We start from the raw sequence: 15,732 nt of genomic DNA on the forward strand, positions 1-15,732 counted from the left end.
TGCCTAATTGGACTATATAAAGCCAATAACAGGCGGGCTCTTATAGCCCGAAGCCAAAGCGCCAAAATCCGAGGGAAGACGAGGAGGGGGCGGTGGCACAGGCGGCTGCGGGGCCGGGGCTCGGCTGAGCCTTCGCCTGCCTAATCCCATTTGCCATTGTACGCGCCCAATCGCCGTATACTCCCCGCATTTAACTTGGATGACATTTTGATTTCATCATTAGCATCCGGCGCCGGATTGACGCAGCCTCGAGCCGGGGACTGCTCTTGCTGCCTCTTCCGCGGGAGCCGCAGCCGAAGCCGAGCCGCCTGGATCCCTCCGTGCCGCGGCTGGGCCGCTCCCCGCCCCTCTGCACCCCTCCCCCATGCGAGCCCCCCCCGACTGGGTCCTCACCCCGCCCTCCCGCCGCTGGATTTGCGCCCGGGGCGGCCCACGACTTTGCGCCCGGTAGTTGAGTTTCGTTTATGGTCTGATTTCCGGCCTCTCGCCTGCTCGTCCCGCCGCCCGCCTGTCCCACTCCCTCCCTCCCGGGGACCCGGAGGAGAGGGGACCATGCCGGAACCCGGACCGGACGCTCCCGGCACCGCCAGCGCACAGCCCCCTCCGCCGCCGCCCCCACCACCCGCTCCCAAGGAGTCCCCGTTCTCCATCAAGAACCTGCTCAACGGAGACCACCACCGGCCGCCCCCTAAGCCGCAGCCGCCCCCACGGACGCTCTTCGCGCCGGCCTCGGCTGCCGCCGCCGCCGCGGCCGCTGCAGCCGCCGCGGCGGCCAAGGGGGCCCTGGAGGGAGCCGCGGGCTTCGCGCTCTCGCAGGTGGGCGACCTGGCTTTCCCCCGCTTTGAGATCCCGGCGCAGAGGTTTGCCCTGCCCGCGCACTACCTGGAGCGCTCCCCAGCCTGGTGGTACCCCTACACCCTGACCCCCGCCGGCGGCCACCTCCCGCGACCTGAAGGTACTGACCTCTCTTTGAACTTTCGTTGTCCCCCTGCGCGCCCGTCCCGTCCCCGCCCGGCGCTGCTTCCTTCCGCAGCTCTGGGATCCCAGCACCCACAAACCCTCTGTTTGTTCAATTTCTTTCGGCCCCCTGGCTGCCCGCGAATCCAATCCCACTTGGTGAGAAAAGAAGTGGAATTGGAGCTTGGGGCACTGCGCTTCCTGGGAAAAGTGGCCTCAGGCGTGAATAGGGAGGTTTCGGACTGCCGGGGCAGGGGACAGGGCCTGGAAGGAGGGGGTGATTCCAATGAGCCTAAGGTGAAAGCAAACCATTCCGCGGGCCCCTGGCAGGGAAGCTGAGGGAATGGAAGGAGGTGGCCGCGCTGCCATCTCTGCTCGCCTGTCCTCGGGAGGAGGGGGATCCCAAGACCTGGCGTCCCTTTTCTGGCCCAGCCAGGAAGGAGGCGGCCCGCGGGAATGGTGAAGCCTGGCAGCCCGGGACCTGGAGGCCGGCGCGGGTTGAGCTTGCGGTCCCCAGGCGCCGGGCCTCGCTCAAGGCTGTGTCGGTGTGCATGTGTGTGCGTCCGTCTGTCTGTCTCCCCAGCCTCGGAGAAGGCCCTCCTGCGAGACTCCTCCCCCGCCTCGGGCACGGACCGCGACTCTCCGGAGCCACTGCTCAAGACTGACCCCGACCCCAAGGAGCTGGACTCCAAGAGCCCGGACGAGATCATTCTGGAGGAGAGCGACTCCGAGGAAAGCAAGAAGGAAGGCGAAGCGGCGCCAGGCGCAGCCGGGGCAGCCGCAGGGGCGGCGGCGGCGGCGGCGGCGACTCCGGGCGCAGAGGACTGGAAGAAGGGCGCGGAGAGTCCGGAGAAGAAGCCGGCGTGCCGCAAGAAGAAGACGCGCACCGTCTTCTCGCGCAGCCAGGTCTTCCAGCTGGAGTCCACCTTCGACATGAAGCGCTACCTGAGCAGCTCGGAGCGCGCCGGCCTGGCCGCGTCGCTGCACCTCACTGAGACGCAGGTCAAGATCTGGTTCCAGAACCGCCGCAACAAGTGGAAGCGGCAGCTGGCGGCGGAGCTGGAGGCAGCAAACCTGAGCCACGCCGCGGCGCAGCGCATCGTGCGGGTGCCCATCCTCTACCACGAGAACTCGGCGGCCGAGGGCGCGGCGGCTGCAGCCGCGGGAGCCCCGGTGCCTGTCAGCCAGCCGCTGCTCACCTTCCCGCACCCCGTCTACTACTCGCACCCAGTGGTCTCCTCCGTGCCGCTGCTACGGCCGGTCTGAAGCCCCAGAGGGGTGGGGGAGGGAGCGCCCGGCCTCCTCTTCCGGACCCCGGAGGAGACTGGACCGGGCCAAGGGCGCCTAGATGTCCAGCGGTCTTCAGGAACCCGGCCTTCGGCGCGCAGCCTCGGCCTCCCCTCCCCCAGTCGGTAGCGTTTTGTAAGTATTTGCAATGCATTTTCGTGCAATTCATCCCTAATAGATTGGAGGCTCTTCCCCTCTTACTTTGGTTTTGGCTTATGGTAAGAGAAAGCAGGAACGAGACAAAATTTCTGGGGCAAATATTTAGACCGAAAGTTTTTGTAAAATGTGCAGCCCTCCCCTTCAAATTTCCATTGCGCTGTGGCTTTTTGGTTTTATTTTTCTAGAAGGTAAGTAAGTGCAAAACCGGAATCCCTCTAGTTTATTATTATTATTATTATTTCCTAGACGGAGTCTGGCTCTGTCGCCCAGGCTGGAGTGCAATGGCGCGATCTCGGCTCACTGCAACCTCCGCCTTCCGGGTTCAAGCAATTCTGCCTCAGCCTCCCGAGTAGCTGGGATTACAGGCACGCGCCACCACCCCCAGCTTATTTTTGTATTTTTAGCAGAGACGGGGTTTCACCAAGTTGGCCAGGATGGTCACCAGCTCCTGACCTCGTGATCCGCCCGCCTTGGCCTCCCAAAGTGCTGGGATTACAGGCGTGAGCCATCGCGCCCGGCCTAGTCTATTCATTTTCTATAGAACAGGTTTCAGAATCGAGAGAGAGAGAGAGAGAGAGAGAGAGAGAGAGAGAGAGAATTCCTATGGTAGTAAGTTTGGATTTCTGGGGGTGTTTCTTCCTCCCCACCCCCAAGTCAGTTATCCACTTTAATTTTCAGAATCTGAGCAGCCTCTCACAAGAATTCCGACTCAGGCCGCTTTTCTCTTCTGGAGAGGTCTGTCGCAATGAGCCTCTTTATCGGTCTTACTTTGTGATGGAAGAATTCTCTTAAGTGTTTAAAGGGAAAAGACAGCCAAAAAATCAGAACTCTGTTGAAACAGCTCTGCATCTGGCCTGGTCTGAGTGATCTTATTTATTAGTAGCATTTATTTTGGAAATTTCCTTTCGTAAATTATTAATATTACTATTATAACTTTGTTCCCTGTTTTGAGAGAGTAATTTCAGTATTTTTAATGTGGTATCTTTTATCCTCTCCTCTTACCTTTCATGTTCTGTAGTAACTGTTGTACTTCGAACTGTGCAATATCCTACAAAATTTTCCGAGAAAGCGTTTCCTCCTCCACCGAGGGAAACGGGCCTTTTTCACTGTATCATCACGGACATTCATTTAGAAAGAAAAAATTAGGCAGGGGAAAGAGGGGAAGAAGGAAACGAGCTTAGGTAATGATGCTCAAAGGAGTAAGTTAGGCATACTGGAGCGCTTTAAGTGAAGGACAATCAATTTAGAAGAATTTTAACTTATTTGATAAATGTACAGATTTCTTGTAAAGTTCACCCTCTTCGGGGCTCCTGGCTCTGTCACCCAATCTGTTTTCTTTCTGTCGGCTACACCTGTTGTTCTGCGATACTTTGTTTCCCCTCATCTCCCTCACCTATGCCTGGGTTGAGTCCCTTTTTAAGAAAAAGAGGAAAAAAACCCCCACAAAATATTGTTACACTAATGTTGTCGTGACATTGAATTAATTAAAAAGAAAAGAAAAGCTTATCTTGTTGCTAGAGTGTGTAAGTTTGGACGATTTTCCCCAGAGCAAGTGTCTCCAAAACTCTTTCCTCTCTTGCTCGCTGCCTGCTTCTGCTGCTCCCTAAGTGCGACCTGGACGCACATCCCTGTAATCCGGGAGGCGGCGGAGACAGAGGTGGCTTTGTTCGCTACCAGAGGCACTCTCTCCCCTGTACCTTACGCGGCTCGAAACGCCCAGCGAGCAGTGAAGAATGCTGGGCGGAAGGGGCGAGGACCCGGGCTTATCTAGTTTGCGAAATCGAGCAAAGCGACAGCCGCGCTAGGCGAAATACCTGACAGCTGGTATTTCCCAACACGGAGCTGCAGCCTCGCGTTCTGTTCTTAAACCTGGGTTTTTTTTTCGGGAGCCAAGAGCTTCTGGCAGGGCATCCCTGAGCACTCGTCAACTGGTTAACTTTGATGGGCTCTGGTTGGAGGGAAGAAGGGAGTGAGTTCAGAGTTTAGCTGCAGCCTAAGACCGATTGCCAAGTCAGGCTAGGAAAGGCTGGGCCACGAGAGGACAGCCCCGAGGACAGCCAGCTCTCGGGACTGCGGCCCCCACTTCGAGGAGAGGGGGACTTCCGCAGGGCTTGCGGAGCTGAGATTCCCTGGGTGGCTCAGGCATGGGCGCGGTCCTGATGTGCCAAGTGCCAGGGAACAGAGGCTACCCAGCTTTGACAGCTGCAACGGAGAAGACTTTGTCTCTTCCGTGCCAGGCCTTTCTCTGTCCCCCAGCGCCCAACACCTCCAGGGCGGCATCTCTAGATCCCGGTCGCTGTCCTGGCGGACACCGGGAAACGTAACGCTCACCGCATCCGCGCGCTGCTGGGCGCCAGGCCACCGCGCTCTTGGTGGGCAGCTTTCGGAGGAGGCACAGCGAGCCGGGGACCTCCTGGAAGGGCGGGGCCGCCAGGCAGAAGCAGGTGCTTGGGCGACCCTCGTTGACCGGGTGTGGCCGCCTGCCTTTAAGCTGAGGGTCTGCACGAACAACTCCCTGCGGGGCAGCTGTGAAGCTGGGGAGCCGAAAGCGGGAGATGAGGAACCGGGAAGCTGAAGAGATTCCAGAGAGCAGCCATAGGGCGCGACCGCTGGGGAGCGCATGCACGCCTCCCTTTCCCCTCGCAGTGCGTTGCTAGGCTCCTCAAATTCAATCGACACAATTGATTCTACTGTGGCTGAAACGTCCAGTATAGTTTCCTGTTAATGGAAAACTGCCCTCCAAATAAACCGACATGCGTATTTATGGCAAAATTTTAGCCTGGACCCCAGTGAAGATAGATCTCTCTTTATTTCCCTCTGGTTTGGAATAAAAACGAGGGCATGTGTCATAAATGAAAAATAAACAGAAATTCGGGTCAAAATATGTTGTTCCTTGTGTTACCTACAAACATGGTGATGCCTTTTACTGTTGGCAATACCAACCGCAGGACAGGCCAATAACAGCTCATTAAAAATAATGTTGCAATAGCAAACACGTTCTCAGATTTTACAGCCAGAACACGATGTTATCAAATGCCAAGAAAATACTTCTTTATTTGTGTATGGATTCTAGAAAACGGTTCTTGACTGACCAGGTCTTTACAAAGTCGGGAAATAACTGGTTCTCCACAAGCACAGTTTATCCTTTGTCCTCCTCCCTACAGCCTCCCTTTCCTTCTTGCGTGTGTGTGTGTGTGTGTGTGTGTGGCGGGGGGGGCACTGCCCTGGACCCCAGAGCACTCCTCCCCCTAACAGTGAAGCACGCCCTGGGGGAGGGAGGTGATGCCGACTTGGTCTGGGGGCTGAGGGCTGTGTAAGCTTAGAAGCTGGCCCCTGTGGGAAATGTCGATTCCCCCCTGTCAGGGGTCATGGCATTTATCCCAGGGCAAGAGAGAAGGCTGAGCTGAAGTACGGGGCTGTGGAGCACAGAAGCCACTCTACACAAAGCATCCTAAGCTCAACTCCAAGTTTTTCTGTGGCGTTCAAGCCAGGAGAAGCCAAGAAACCACTTAGTGGGGCTGCCACCGCACCAGAGCTGTCTTCTCCCCCACAGGCAGAATGCCCCCCTCCCTGCTGCCTCTGTAAGGAACTGCTGGCACCACTCACCAAAAGGGGCCATTTTTGGGAAAAGTGAAGGTGCCTACACAAAATTCCTCCTGGACATTCCCTAGGGGAAGACAGGGCATCCCTTTTCCTCTCTCCTAGGACAGCCTTCTCTCTGACTACCCTAGCTTCAGATTCTTCCCTATCTGCATCCTAATTCATCTTCAAATCAATGCAAATGACTTCAGCTTCCAGGCTAAATCATTTCTGCATCACCCAAAGAGACACACATGCAAACACACAGGATACACCCACATTTGATATCAACACTCACCACACACAAACGCGCGCGCGCACACACACACACACACACACACACACAGAGAGAGAGAGAGAAAGACCTCCTAACAGACACTATTTCCATGGATTCCTAGCAAATCCAATCACAAATGTGTTTAGCATCAATGCCATTGCTAAGGCACAGACATAGTCACACACACCTTGTTCGAAGTGACCCTTTTCTCCGATGGCCCCAGGCTAAGGCAAGCTGAGAAGAATCCTGGGAAAGGGCTGGGGAGAGAGCAAGGTGGCGCTCCTACCTCTACTGCAGGAAGCCTGAATGAACATCCTCGGGACCGGGATACTTCGAAATCCCTCCTCACAAGCCATCTGAGATAAACTGGCGGAACTTGCCACCATCCCACCGCAGCCCCCCATGCTCTTGTAGGCTGGGATCCTACTCAGTGTCCGCCTCCTTACAGTGCCAGGCTCCGAGCTGGGAGCACCCCGGAGGCCTCTGGACCCTGGGAGACCACAGAGCCAGCACCCCAAGTGTTTCTGTTGGCAACACAGATGTATTTCTTTTATTTGGTAGTAAATAGAGCGGGTGTGTGTACATCAAACAACAGCAAGACAGATATAAACTGCCCCCCCCCACCATCGGGCGCTCATTCTGAGCCGCGACGCCCCCTCAACAGGCTCCCGGCACGGCAGAACCTGAGGCCACGCGGTGAAAACCCCAGTGAGTGCGCTCTCCTTGTGTGAGAGGCTGGAAGTAGAGTTGGGAGAAAGAGGAGCAGGCCAAAAGATCAGTGGGATCTGTTTTCCCTTCCGAGGCGGAACGCTGGGCCAGCTAGGGCCTGGGAGATGGGGACCGGGGTTGGAGGTTTGGGAGCTGGCGGGGGTGGGGTGCAGACGGCTTCCTTCTAGAGCTTCGACGAGGCCTCGCGTTTTCCGGCCGCCTGGGGAAGGGCCACACGCTTTCACCCTTTGCGCCCGCGGGGCATCTGAACTCCCCTTGAGAGCCCCCGTGGGGCCCGAGCTTCTGCTGGGCGCAACCCTGCCCTCCACGATTCCATTTTGCCCTATTTCTTCGGGTCGTCCACTTCCCGCGGCTCAGTGACCCAGCCAGGGGGCGTCTTCTGCTTAGCGGTCCAAATGCAGACTGCAAAGCGGCTGAGAAGATCGTCTACGCGGGTGCGCGCGATGGGGTCAGGGTGTAAGAACCAAGAGCCTCACGGAAACCTCGCTTGGGGTCCAAAGCGCAGCCGGCAGCATCCGGCGGACAACATCCTCCCCTGCACGTACACCTGACCCCGTAGGAGCCATCTGCAAGGCTCCCACTCTGGCTTCTCGCCCTCTCGCTACCCCCCATCCCTAACCCCGGCTTTGAGGATGTGAGTGACCCCTTGCCTCTGGGCCTAAGCCACTGGTTGTGTGCAAATCGGTGTGCAAGGCGGATGGTGTTGACCTTTTGACCTGAAAACAGTTGGGGGTTGGGGGCGGGGAAGGACGGCGGAAGAGAGGAAAGAGCCAGGAAGTCACCTAGGCGGGGTTCCAGCCCTGCTGGTGCCTCGGATCCGGATATGGGGTTGAGATTTGGGCTGCCCTTGTCCCGGAGTGTCTCTTCTTCGGAATACCCTGAAGTTACACGAGGTTGGGAGCCGAGGCTGAGGTAGGTAATCGGCTCCTGGATGGAAACACAACCCTCGTCCTCAGTGGCGCTCCTGTAAGCGCCTGGTTTTCCTTCCCACCCTTCCGTCTCCAGGACTCCTAAGAATATCATTCGAGCGACGGGGCGGTTCCAGAGACCCAAGGGCAGGGGTAGCTGGAGGCTGCAGCGCGCCTTCTCCAAGAGTCCCCTGGGTGTTCGCACGAGTGGTACTCGCCCAGATCTCTTCCTTGGCTGCTGCTCCAGGCGATGCATCTCCGGGGAAAACTTCCCAAAGTCTGAGTCGCCGGGGTTCCAAACGGATCCCTTTGGTAATAGGCCTGGAAGAGCTATAGAGCCAGCCAAGAGCGCATTGCGCCCATCACTGAGGCGGGAGCGGTGAGGTGGAGTCACCTGGCGTGCCTCACCCAAGCGCTAATGTCTTAAAGAAATATAAAGAATCCCCTTCTTTCGTGAGTTCCTTCACCGCCTTCGCCCCCCTTGGTGATGGAGTGCACGCATCAGATTTTCATCAAAGTTCTATTAAGTGAAACATAGGTTGCAGGGCACCCTTTGATTGAAACAGTTTAAATTTTAATTGTGTTTTTAATTTGACATATAGTTGCAGAAAGGAATGACACTGTGTCGCCAAGGGGCGGTCGATTTTCTTAATTTCTCCCAGAGGAATTGATGAGTCTATCAGGCCACTAGATTGGAAACCCATTAAAGCTCTCTGGTTAGGCTGTTAATTGGAACTTGATGGATGTGGGAGGGGGGCTGTCGGGACTCGGCTATGCTGATCCAATCTTCATGACTTTCTGTTTTCCAATAAATTACACAATTCATTTTCCAGGCACAGATTACATAAATTGTACACCTCTGGGGCTCTCTTTTTCAAATAGGGAGCCCTTTTCCCCAAAAGCCTATTGTGAGATGTCATTTGCACCAAAGAACGAACAGCAGAGGCCCTTGAATGAAAATCGAAACATAATCAACGTTTATACTTAGAAAATTTATTGAGATCATTTTCTCTGGTATTTCCTTATTTTAAAGTTTGGACGCACCATATATCATAATCCACTCGCGTGGGGGGGGGGGGAAGACTGTGTTTAATATTTATCGAAGCTTGATTCCAAGATCAAACTTGTTTATGACTTCATCTGTCATTTCGGAGGAAGCCTTCTTCCACTATTACCCGGCTCAGCCAGCCTATTTCCCAACTGCCGCAGAGCAGAGAGGATCAATTTTTATTAGGCTCCTTGGCAAGTTTGCTCTGGGCCGCTTTAATATTGAGCAGTGGCATAATCTCGGGACCTAAACTTAAAGCGTTCTTTCAGTCTGGGAAAGTTTATCATTCCTTGGAACCTGGTCATGCCTAATTCCTAGGACAGTGAGCCAGGGGGTCGATCCCAAACAGGCAGAGGGGCCATCCTCCAAGGTGTGGGCATTAAACTGAGTAGGGAGGGGCGGAGCTGTCCCAAGACTAGGAGGGTGGGCGGGGTGTGGGATAGTACTGAGTTGAAGGATTGCCACTTGTTAGGGCAGAGACAGGAGGTGTCTGTGGGTGGTGGTTCCAGGAACTGAGTGTTCCTGGGAGTGAGTTTTGCAGATACACTGGCCCAGGAGAGGGCGTCTAGGCCTCCACTCTCCCGGGGAAGATCCCCATATACGGGAAAAGGGTGTCAGGGAAGGTCTTTTCTTGTCCCTCCGCTCCCTGAGGCTGTAGGTGCTAGAGGGGTGGGCGGTCCCTCGGGCGGTCGATTCAGGGGAGTCCAGGGGAGCAGCAGTCAGTCAGGCTGCAGAGCTGGGTCTCAGCCACAGCCTTCCTTGCCCCAGCCGGGTGCCCACTACCATCTCCTCCCTGGTTAAGTGCAGTGTGTTTGTGATGTGCACACACTAGTAGGAGCTCAGTGAACGTTTGCTGAATGAATGTGTGAGCCTAAGCAGGCGTTTATGCAAGTGGCTGCTTACGAATTAATGAGTCTTGTGCCGGGTGAGGCGGCAGATTAGGTACCTCGATGAAGATCAGACTCTCAGAGGGATTAGAGGGATGGGGCAGGGGAATACGAGGCAAGATGAATCCTTTTGACTTCCCAAACTATCCCTGGGGGGAGGAGACGTGGAGATGCAAGCCTTCTTTATTTCCTTGTTTAGAGTCCACAAGCCAGGCTCCTTGGGTCGACCCCCCACTCTCTCACTGTTTCAGGGCCTGGGAGCTGCTTTTCCGATGCCCACCTCAGAGGTCCCCTGCCCTGACAGCGATCACTCCTTGGGCTCTTGCCCCACCCATACACCCGCCCCGCCAACCCGAGTTAGTGGGATCCTCACAGTCTCCCCCCACAGCCATCCTCCAAGCTCAATGCCAGTTTCTGCTTCTCTTTCCCTCCTCTCAAGTGGGATGTGTTGGCAGCGGAACAACCTTGAGCACGAATCCTGCTTTATCTGCCTGGGCTAGTCACTTTTTTCTTGAGCTTCAGTTTCCCCACCTGTACACTGAGGGAATAGATCTGTGTCACGTGTTTCCCATCAGGATTAAAGGGAATAACGATGGGGAGCTCCCAGCATGTTCCCGGCACGAAGTGTTTACAGCTCAGGAAGGTACGACCAACTCCCCTTACCTGCCCCAGCTTTCTTCCCCAGTGGGGTGGCTGGCACTGCTTGCTCCCAGAGTAGGCCGACCGGTTCCCCTCGGGGCTGCCTTGATCCTGGCCCCGGAGGCAGCGCCCAGCTCAGGATGTCTATGAGAGGCGGATGGTTAGTGGGAGTTGGACGATTCTTTCCCTGAACCTCCAGTGTACCCCCCAACAGCGCAGGAGCATGCGGGACCCGCTGCGACGTCGCCGGGGAGCCTGCACCACCGCGGCGCAGAGGAGAACGCACAAATTGTATTTCAGTGCCAGGTCCTTCCGGGTTAATGAGCTGACACCATGATTAAAGCTGACCATTTGTAATGTGTCTCGACCCTGCTGCCGAGCCCTGAAGAGGTTAATGCGGTGACGGAGGCCGGCACCTGCCCCTCGCTGGCCTCCCGGGCCGCGGCGCGCAACCCCTGTCCCCCGCCCCCTCGCCTGCTCCTGCCCCGGCTGCGCGGCCGACTCCTAATCAATTAGCCCATTAACTAGCCCTTCGAGGAGTTAAGTAGGGAGAGTTCTGCCACGGGCAGGGCCGCAGTCGGTAACTCACCGCGGTTAATGATATTATAAGCGCTTTACTTAATAACCAGGATGCGGCGCGGGCGATGAAGGAACTGCACCGTCATGGTGCAGCGTCTGGACCATCTGTGGGGACCGATTCCAGAGTCTCTTCTCACCCTTGGCTGCACTTGAGGGGCACCTTAAAGACAGGGCTTCTAGGGTCCGGAGGCCACAGCTTGAGGGGGCGGGGTTGCCTGAGCACTTCGGGCCTTGCCCCACTTCAGTTTCCAAGAAGCTTGAACAGACGACTGTGGTCCCCAAACTGCTTTGCTTGGCTGGGCTAATTCTAGCTCAGGTAACAGCTGATCTAGGAATTAAAGTGGTGAAAGCCGTGGCACAGAAGGAGGCCATGAGAACTTAGAGGGAATCACTATTTACTGAGCCCCACCGAGTGCCAGGCTCGGTGCTGTGACCTCACAACAGCCTCTGCGAGGGAGATACTGCTTCCTTCAGTTTTAGGAATAAAGAAACAGAGGCTCGGAATTTTCAATTATCTTCCCCAAGATCACCCATCCGAGATTTGAGTCGATTCTGCCCAATTCTATACCCGAGTCCTGTTACCACCTCCTTCTCTTCTTCCTGGGAGCAAAGCATCTATTTCAGCAGCAGTTCCAAGACTTTCGATATTTACAAAACAAAAACAAAACACAGATTCACTTAAAACACGAGCGGGCCGTCGGCTACCTGGCCAGATTTATGGAACGTACTCTGCGGGGCTAGTGCTTCGAGGCTTTCCATCCCTACCTGAGGCAATCCGAGAAGTTATTTTCAACTATGAGGGCAGAGAGGCTTTAATCCTTATCAGAGCTGCGCAAGTTCACTCAGTGTGTAAATAGTTGTGCTGGGATTTGAACCGAGATCTCCTGGCTAGAGGTGTTAGGACCTCCTCTGTCCCCCTAAAGGTCCGTAGGGCCTGTGACAGGGATGAGGTCTGCAGACGGGGAAGGGGGGACTGTCTGCTCCCAGGGATCCTGGCCATCCTTGAGAGGAAGAGCGTCCTCCTAGAGACGCCTGCTCCTAACCCACCTCACCCCCACGCAGGGCGCCCGGGTCCTGGGAACGACGGCTCTGCCCGCCCATGGCGGCTAGAAGGGTTGGAGTGCTGGGGGAGGATCGTGGAGCACCCAGTGCAAGCCCCTGGGAGGCGCGGAAACCCGTCGCCTGCGGAGGCGTCGAGCCACTCCAGCTCCGAGTCCCACATCACACCTGCCTCTGGAGAGAGGGGTCCAAAGGGTTCAAGGGGCCGCAGCCTCCAGAAACCCGGGCTAGAATCTACGCTGCTTTCAGCCCTGGCTGCCCCTGGTTACATGCCGCTGACGCCAGCCCGGCCCTCGGCGCGCTCGGGGGGCGCACGGGCGCTGTGTGCCTGGCCGGAGCGTTTTGAAATTTTCCGGGGCCGCTCGGCGGCGCTGCGATTGGCCGCGTTCGGGTAACCTCTATGCAAATGAGGCCGCGCCGCCTCCGCGCCGCGGGAGACCCGGCGAGCTGGCTGGCGAGGAAGGGGCATTCGCACCCGGGCTGGGCGGGCGCACCCAGAGCCGGGCGGGCAGGAACCCCCGTGCAGCCGTCCGGTGCCCTCGTGTCCCTCGCGCGGAAGGGACGCTTCACCAGCCTCGCCGCCCCCTCCCCCTCGGTTCCCTCCCCGCCCCTCCTAGCTGCCTGCCTGCGGCATCACCTTCCACCCAGATCGTCTCTAAAGGGAGTTCTTGGTTTCCTCCGATTTCTTATGAACCCAGGATGGGCAGCAAAGAAGATGCGGGCAAGGGGTGCCCGGCGGCCAGTGGCATCTCCAGCTTCACCATCCAGTCCATTCTGGGCGGGGGTCCCTCGGAGGCACCGCGGGAGCCCGTCGGCTGGCCAGCCAGGAAGCGCAGCCTGTCCGTGTCCTCGGAGGAGGAGGAGCTGGACGACGGCTGGAAGGCGCCCGCCTGCTTCTGCCCAGACCCGCACGGCCCTAAGGAGCAGGGCCCCAAGCACCATCCCCCGATTCCTTTTCCTTGCCTGGGTAAGGATCGAACGTCGCCAGTGTGGCAGCGAGCGAGCTCGAGGGGAGGGAGGCTGAGCGCCCTGCCAAGACTTCCGCGCCGGGCCCCTTTCGGCCAGAGCTGCGGCAGCCGCGGGTTCGGGATCGCGGGGAGAGGGCGCGCGCACTGTGGTGCCTCCTCCACCCGGTGGGCCCTCGGGAGGAGGCGAACACAGACCCGTGCGGGCTTGGGCGTTTTGGGGAAGGTTGCGTTGTTGAGAGAGTGGACCACAGAGAGAGGGGCACGCGACCAGCCGTCCACCTGGCTGTCCTCAATCACTTTGCACATCTGGTACTTTCTTTCCGGACGTGAGGTGGAGGTCCGCAAGTCCGGTCTGGGCGATCTGTCTCTACCGTAACCTCCTTCTGCGTCTTGTTCCTCACTCGCTCAGTATCTCTGCCTTTCTCTCTCTCTCTTCCTTGGAATGATTAGCACTCCAAGATGATTGACAATGGTGCGTTTCAGGGACGGTTCCTCTTCACAACATTTGACGAAGGGGAGCCCTGCGTTAGTCCTTAGCGTGATTTCCAAACAAACGGCCTGTGAAATGATGCCACCCCGTAAAGCTCGAGGAATTCTTCCAGCTCAGTTACTACCAGGCAAATTCGCCTTTTAAAACCATGCTAACGTTTCCCCCTTCAGTCCTCCTCCCCCTGATGCCTCTGGCCCGTTCAGAAAGGTGGGAGCACAGAGACCCCATACTCCAAGTAGCTGGGTCCCTCTCTTGTCACTTTTAAGGGCCCCGGCTTTGGGTTTGGGGGGGCCACTGATAGGGATGAGGAGGGGATTGGTAAGGTGGGACCGAGGCTGCAGGCGCTTCTCAACCGCCTGGTCCCAGGGAGAGCTGGCAGTCTCCGAGGCTCTCCAACTCACTCCATGGCCTTCCTCTCTGCTCTCGTTTCTCAGGTACCCCCAAGGGCAGTGGAGGCTCGGGCCCCGCTGGCTCGGAGCACACGACTTTCCTTTCTCCTTCGCACTCGGACTTTAAAGAAGAGAAAGAGAGGCTCCTGCCCGCGGGCTCGCCCTCGCCGGGGTCCGAGCGGCCGCGGGACGGCGGCGCCGAGCGGCAGGCGAGCGCGGCCAAGAAGAAGACGCGCACGGTCTTCTCGCGCAGCCAGGTGTACCAGCTCGAGTCCACCTTCGACATGAAGCGCTACCTGAGCAGCTCCGAGCGCGCCTGCCTCGCCTCCAGCCTGCAGCTCACCGAGACCCAGGTCAAGACTTGGTTCCAGAACCGCCGCAACAAGTGGAAGCGGCAGCTCTCCGCAGAGCTGGAGGCGGCCAATATGGCGCACGCGTCGGCTCAGACTCTGGTGGGCATGCCGCTGGTGTTCCGGGACAGCTCGCTGCTGCGCGTGCCGGTGCCGCGCTCACTCGCCTTCCCCGCGCCGCTCTACTACCCGGGCAGCAACCTCTCCGCCTTACCACTCTACAACCTCTACAACAAGCTCGACTACTGACCTGCCCGCCGCCCCGCGCCGCCCGCCTGCGCCCGGGGCCGCCTGCAGCTGCCCGCAGAGCCGGGCGCGGACTGCACTCTAAGCCGGGCTCCAGGCAAAGCGGCGTGTTTCCAGAAATATGAAGAAATACACCATGTGTATTCATTAGCTCTTATTTATGGCCTCTGCCCTACTTTTTGTTTTGATTGTTTGGGGTATTTATTGGCATTCTGTGAGTCAGAGAGCCTGCTTTCTACCTAGACCGAACCCAGTACGCTTTGAAAACCATTCGGAGTGGGATGTTCTCGGATGGTGGTGGGAAAGGGAGTTTTGCCCAGATAGGCTTTGGTTGATAGGGGGAAAAAAAAAATCAGGAAACACCTACAAAGCCAGGTACACTCCTCCCCCATATATACACCTGTATATATGTACATGCACACAAGCTCGGCCAAGCCAGGCCCTCAGAGGCTTTGGACAATTACCTAATTGCCTCTTTTCGTTTCCCTCATCCCGAGGATGGGTAGGAACGAAAAGGGGAGAGTTCAGATCTGTAAATATTTTTAAAGAGAAAAAAAAAATAAAACATTTTAAACATCTTTGCTAACTTTGGTGGGATTGATTGCCCGGCAGGATAACGCACGGAAGGTTTTCAGATTTTTCGGTGCAAAGACTTGCACGCGTCTGTCTACAGAGGTCTGGCTCGCGCCACATGGAGGGTGGGACCGGGGTCAGGGGTTAAAGGTCGAGACCTTGGCGCCGCCCAGTCTGCACGTGGATGGTGCTGCCCGCCCACTCTGCCTCCTGCGCCCAGAATCGTCGCGCGAGCTGGGGCGCACTCTGGCTAGAATCCAGCTCCAGAGCCCGCACAAAGAAAAGACAAAGGCAGGGAGGCAGGCCTCGCCACTTAAGCGATTGCCTTCCGGGAACGGGAGAGCCGGGTGCCCAGCGGTATTCCCAGCACTGGGCTGGCCCTGAGCTTGGCCACAGCAGCTCACGCTACGACCTGCCCTGTGCCGCGCACTTCCTCGCCAAGGGCATAAGGCAGGCGACGGCGCTGCTTGTACCTGGTAAAGCCTCCACTTTGCTCGCCGCGAGCTTGGCGCGACCGGCTTGTCGCTGTGCCCAGCTCCCTGGCCGGTGGCACAGTTATGTGTCCAGCGCGGAGAGGGAACTGGACGAGGTGAGGCAGCACTTAGGCT

General features: G+C 57.3%; 2 protein-coding genes across 2 annotated transcripts; both read left to right on the forward strand.

The window, feature by feature from the left end:
- Positions 1-552: 552 nt before the first annotated feature.
- HMX3 (H6 family homeobox 3) lies at positions 553-2,226 on the forward strand. Its single transcript, XM_039465364.2, has 2 exons — positions 553-955; positions 1,541-2,226. Exons 1-2 carry the CDS (start codon positions 553-555, stop codon positions 2,221-2,223), a joined length of 1,086 nt encoding a protein of 361 aa, XP_039321298.1. The 3' UTR covers positions 2,224-2,226.
- A 4,683-nt stretch (positions 2,227-6,909) lies between these two features.
- Positions 6,910-15,129, forward strand: HMX2 (H6 family homeobox 2). The gene is made up of 3 exons (XM_010332028.3): positions 6,910-6,967; positions 12,807-13,075; positions 14,001-15,129. Exons 2-3 carry the CDS (start codon positions 12,808-12,810, stop codon positions 14,552-14,554), a joined length of 822 nt encoding a protein of 273 aa, XP_010330330.2. The 5' UTR covers positions 6,910-6,967; position 12,807; the 3' UTR covers positions 14,555-15,129.
- Positions 15,130-15,732: the final 603 nt, after the last annotated feature.

The sequence above is a fragment of the Saimiri boliviensis genome, chromosome 12, assembly GCF_048565385.1.
Source record: "Saimiri boliviensis isolate mSaiBol1 chromosome 12, mSaiBol1.pri, whole genome shotgun sequence".
Taxonomy (NCBI): Eukaryota; Metazoa; Chordata; class Mammalia; order Primates; family Cebidae; genus Saimiri; species Saimiri boliviensis.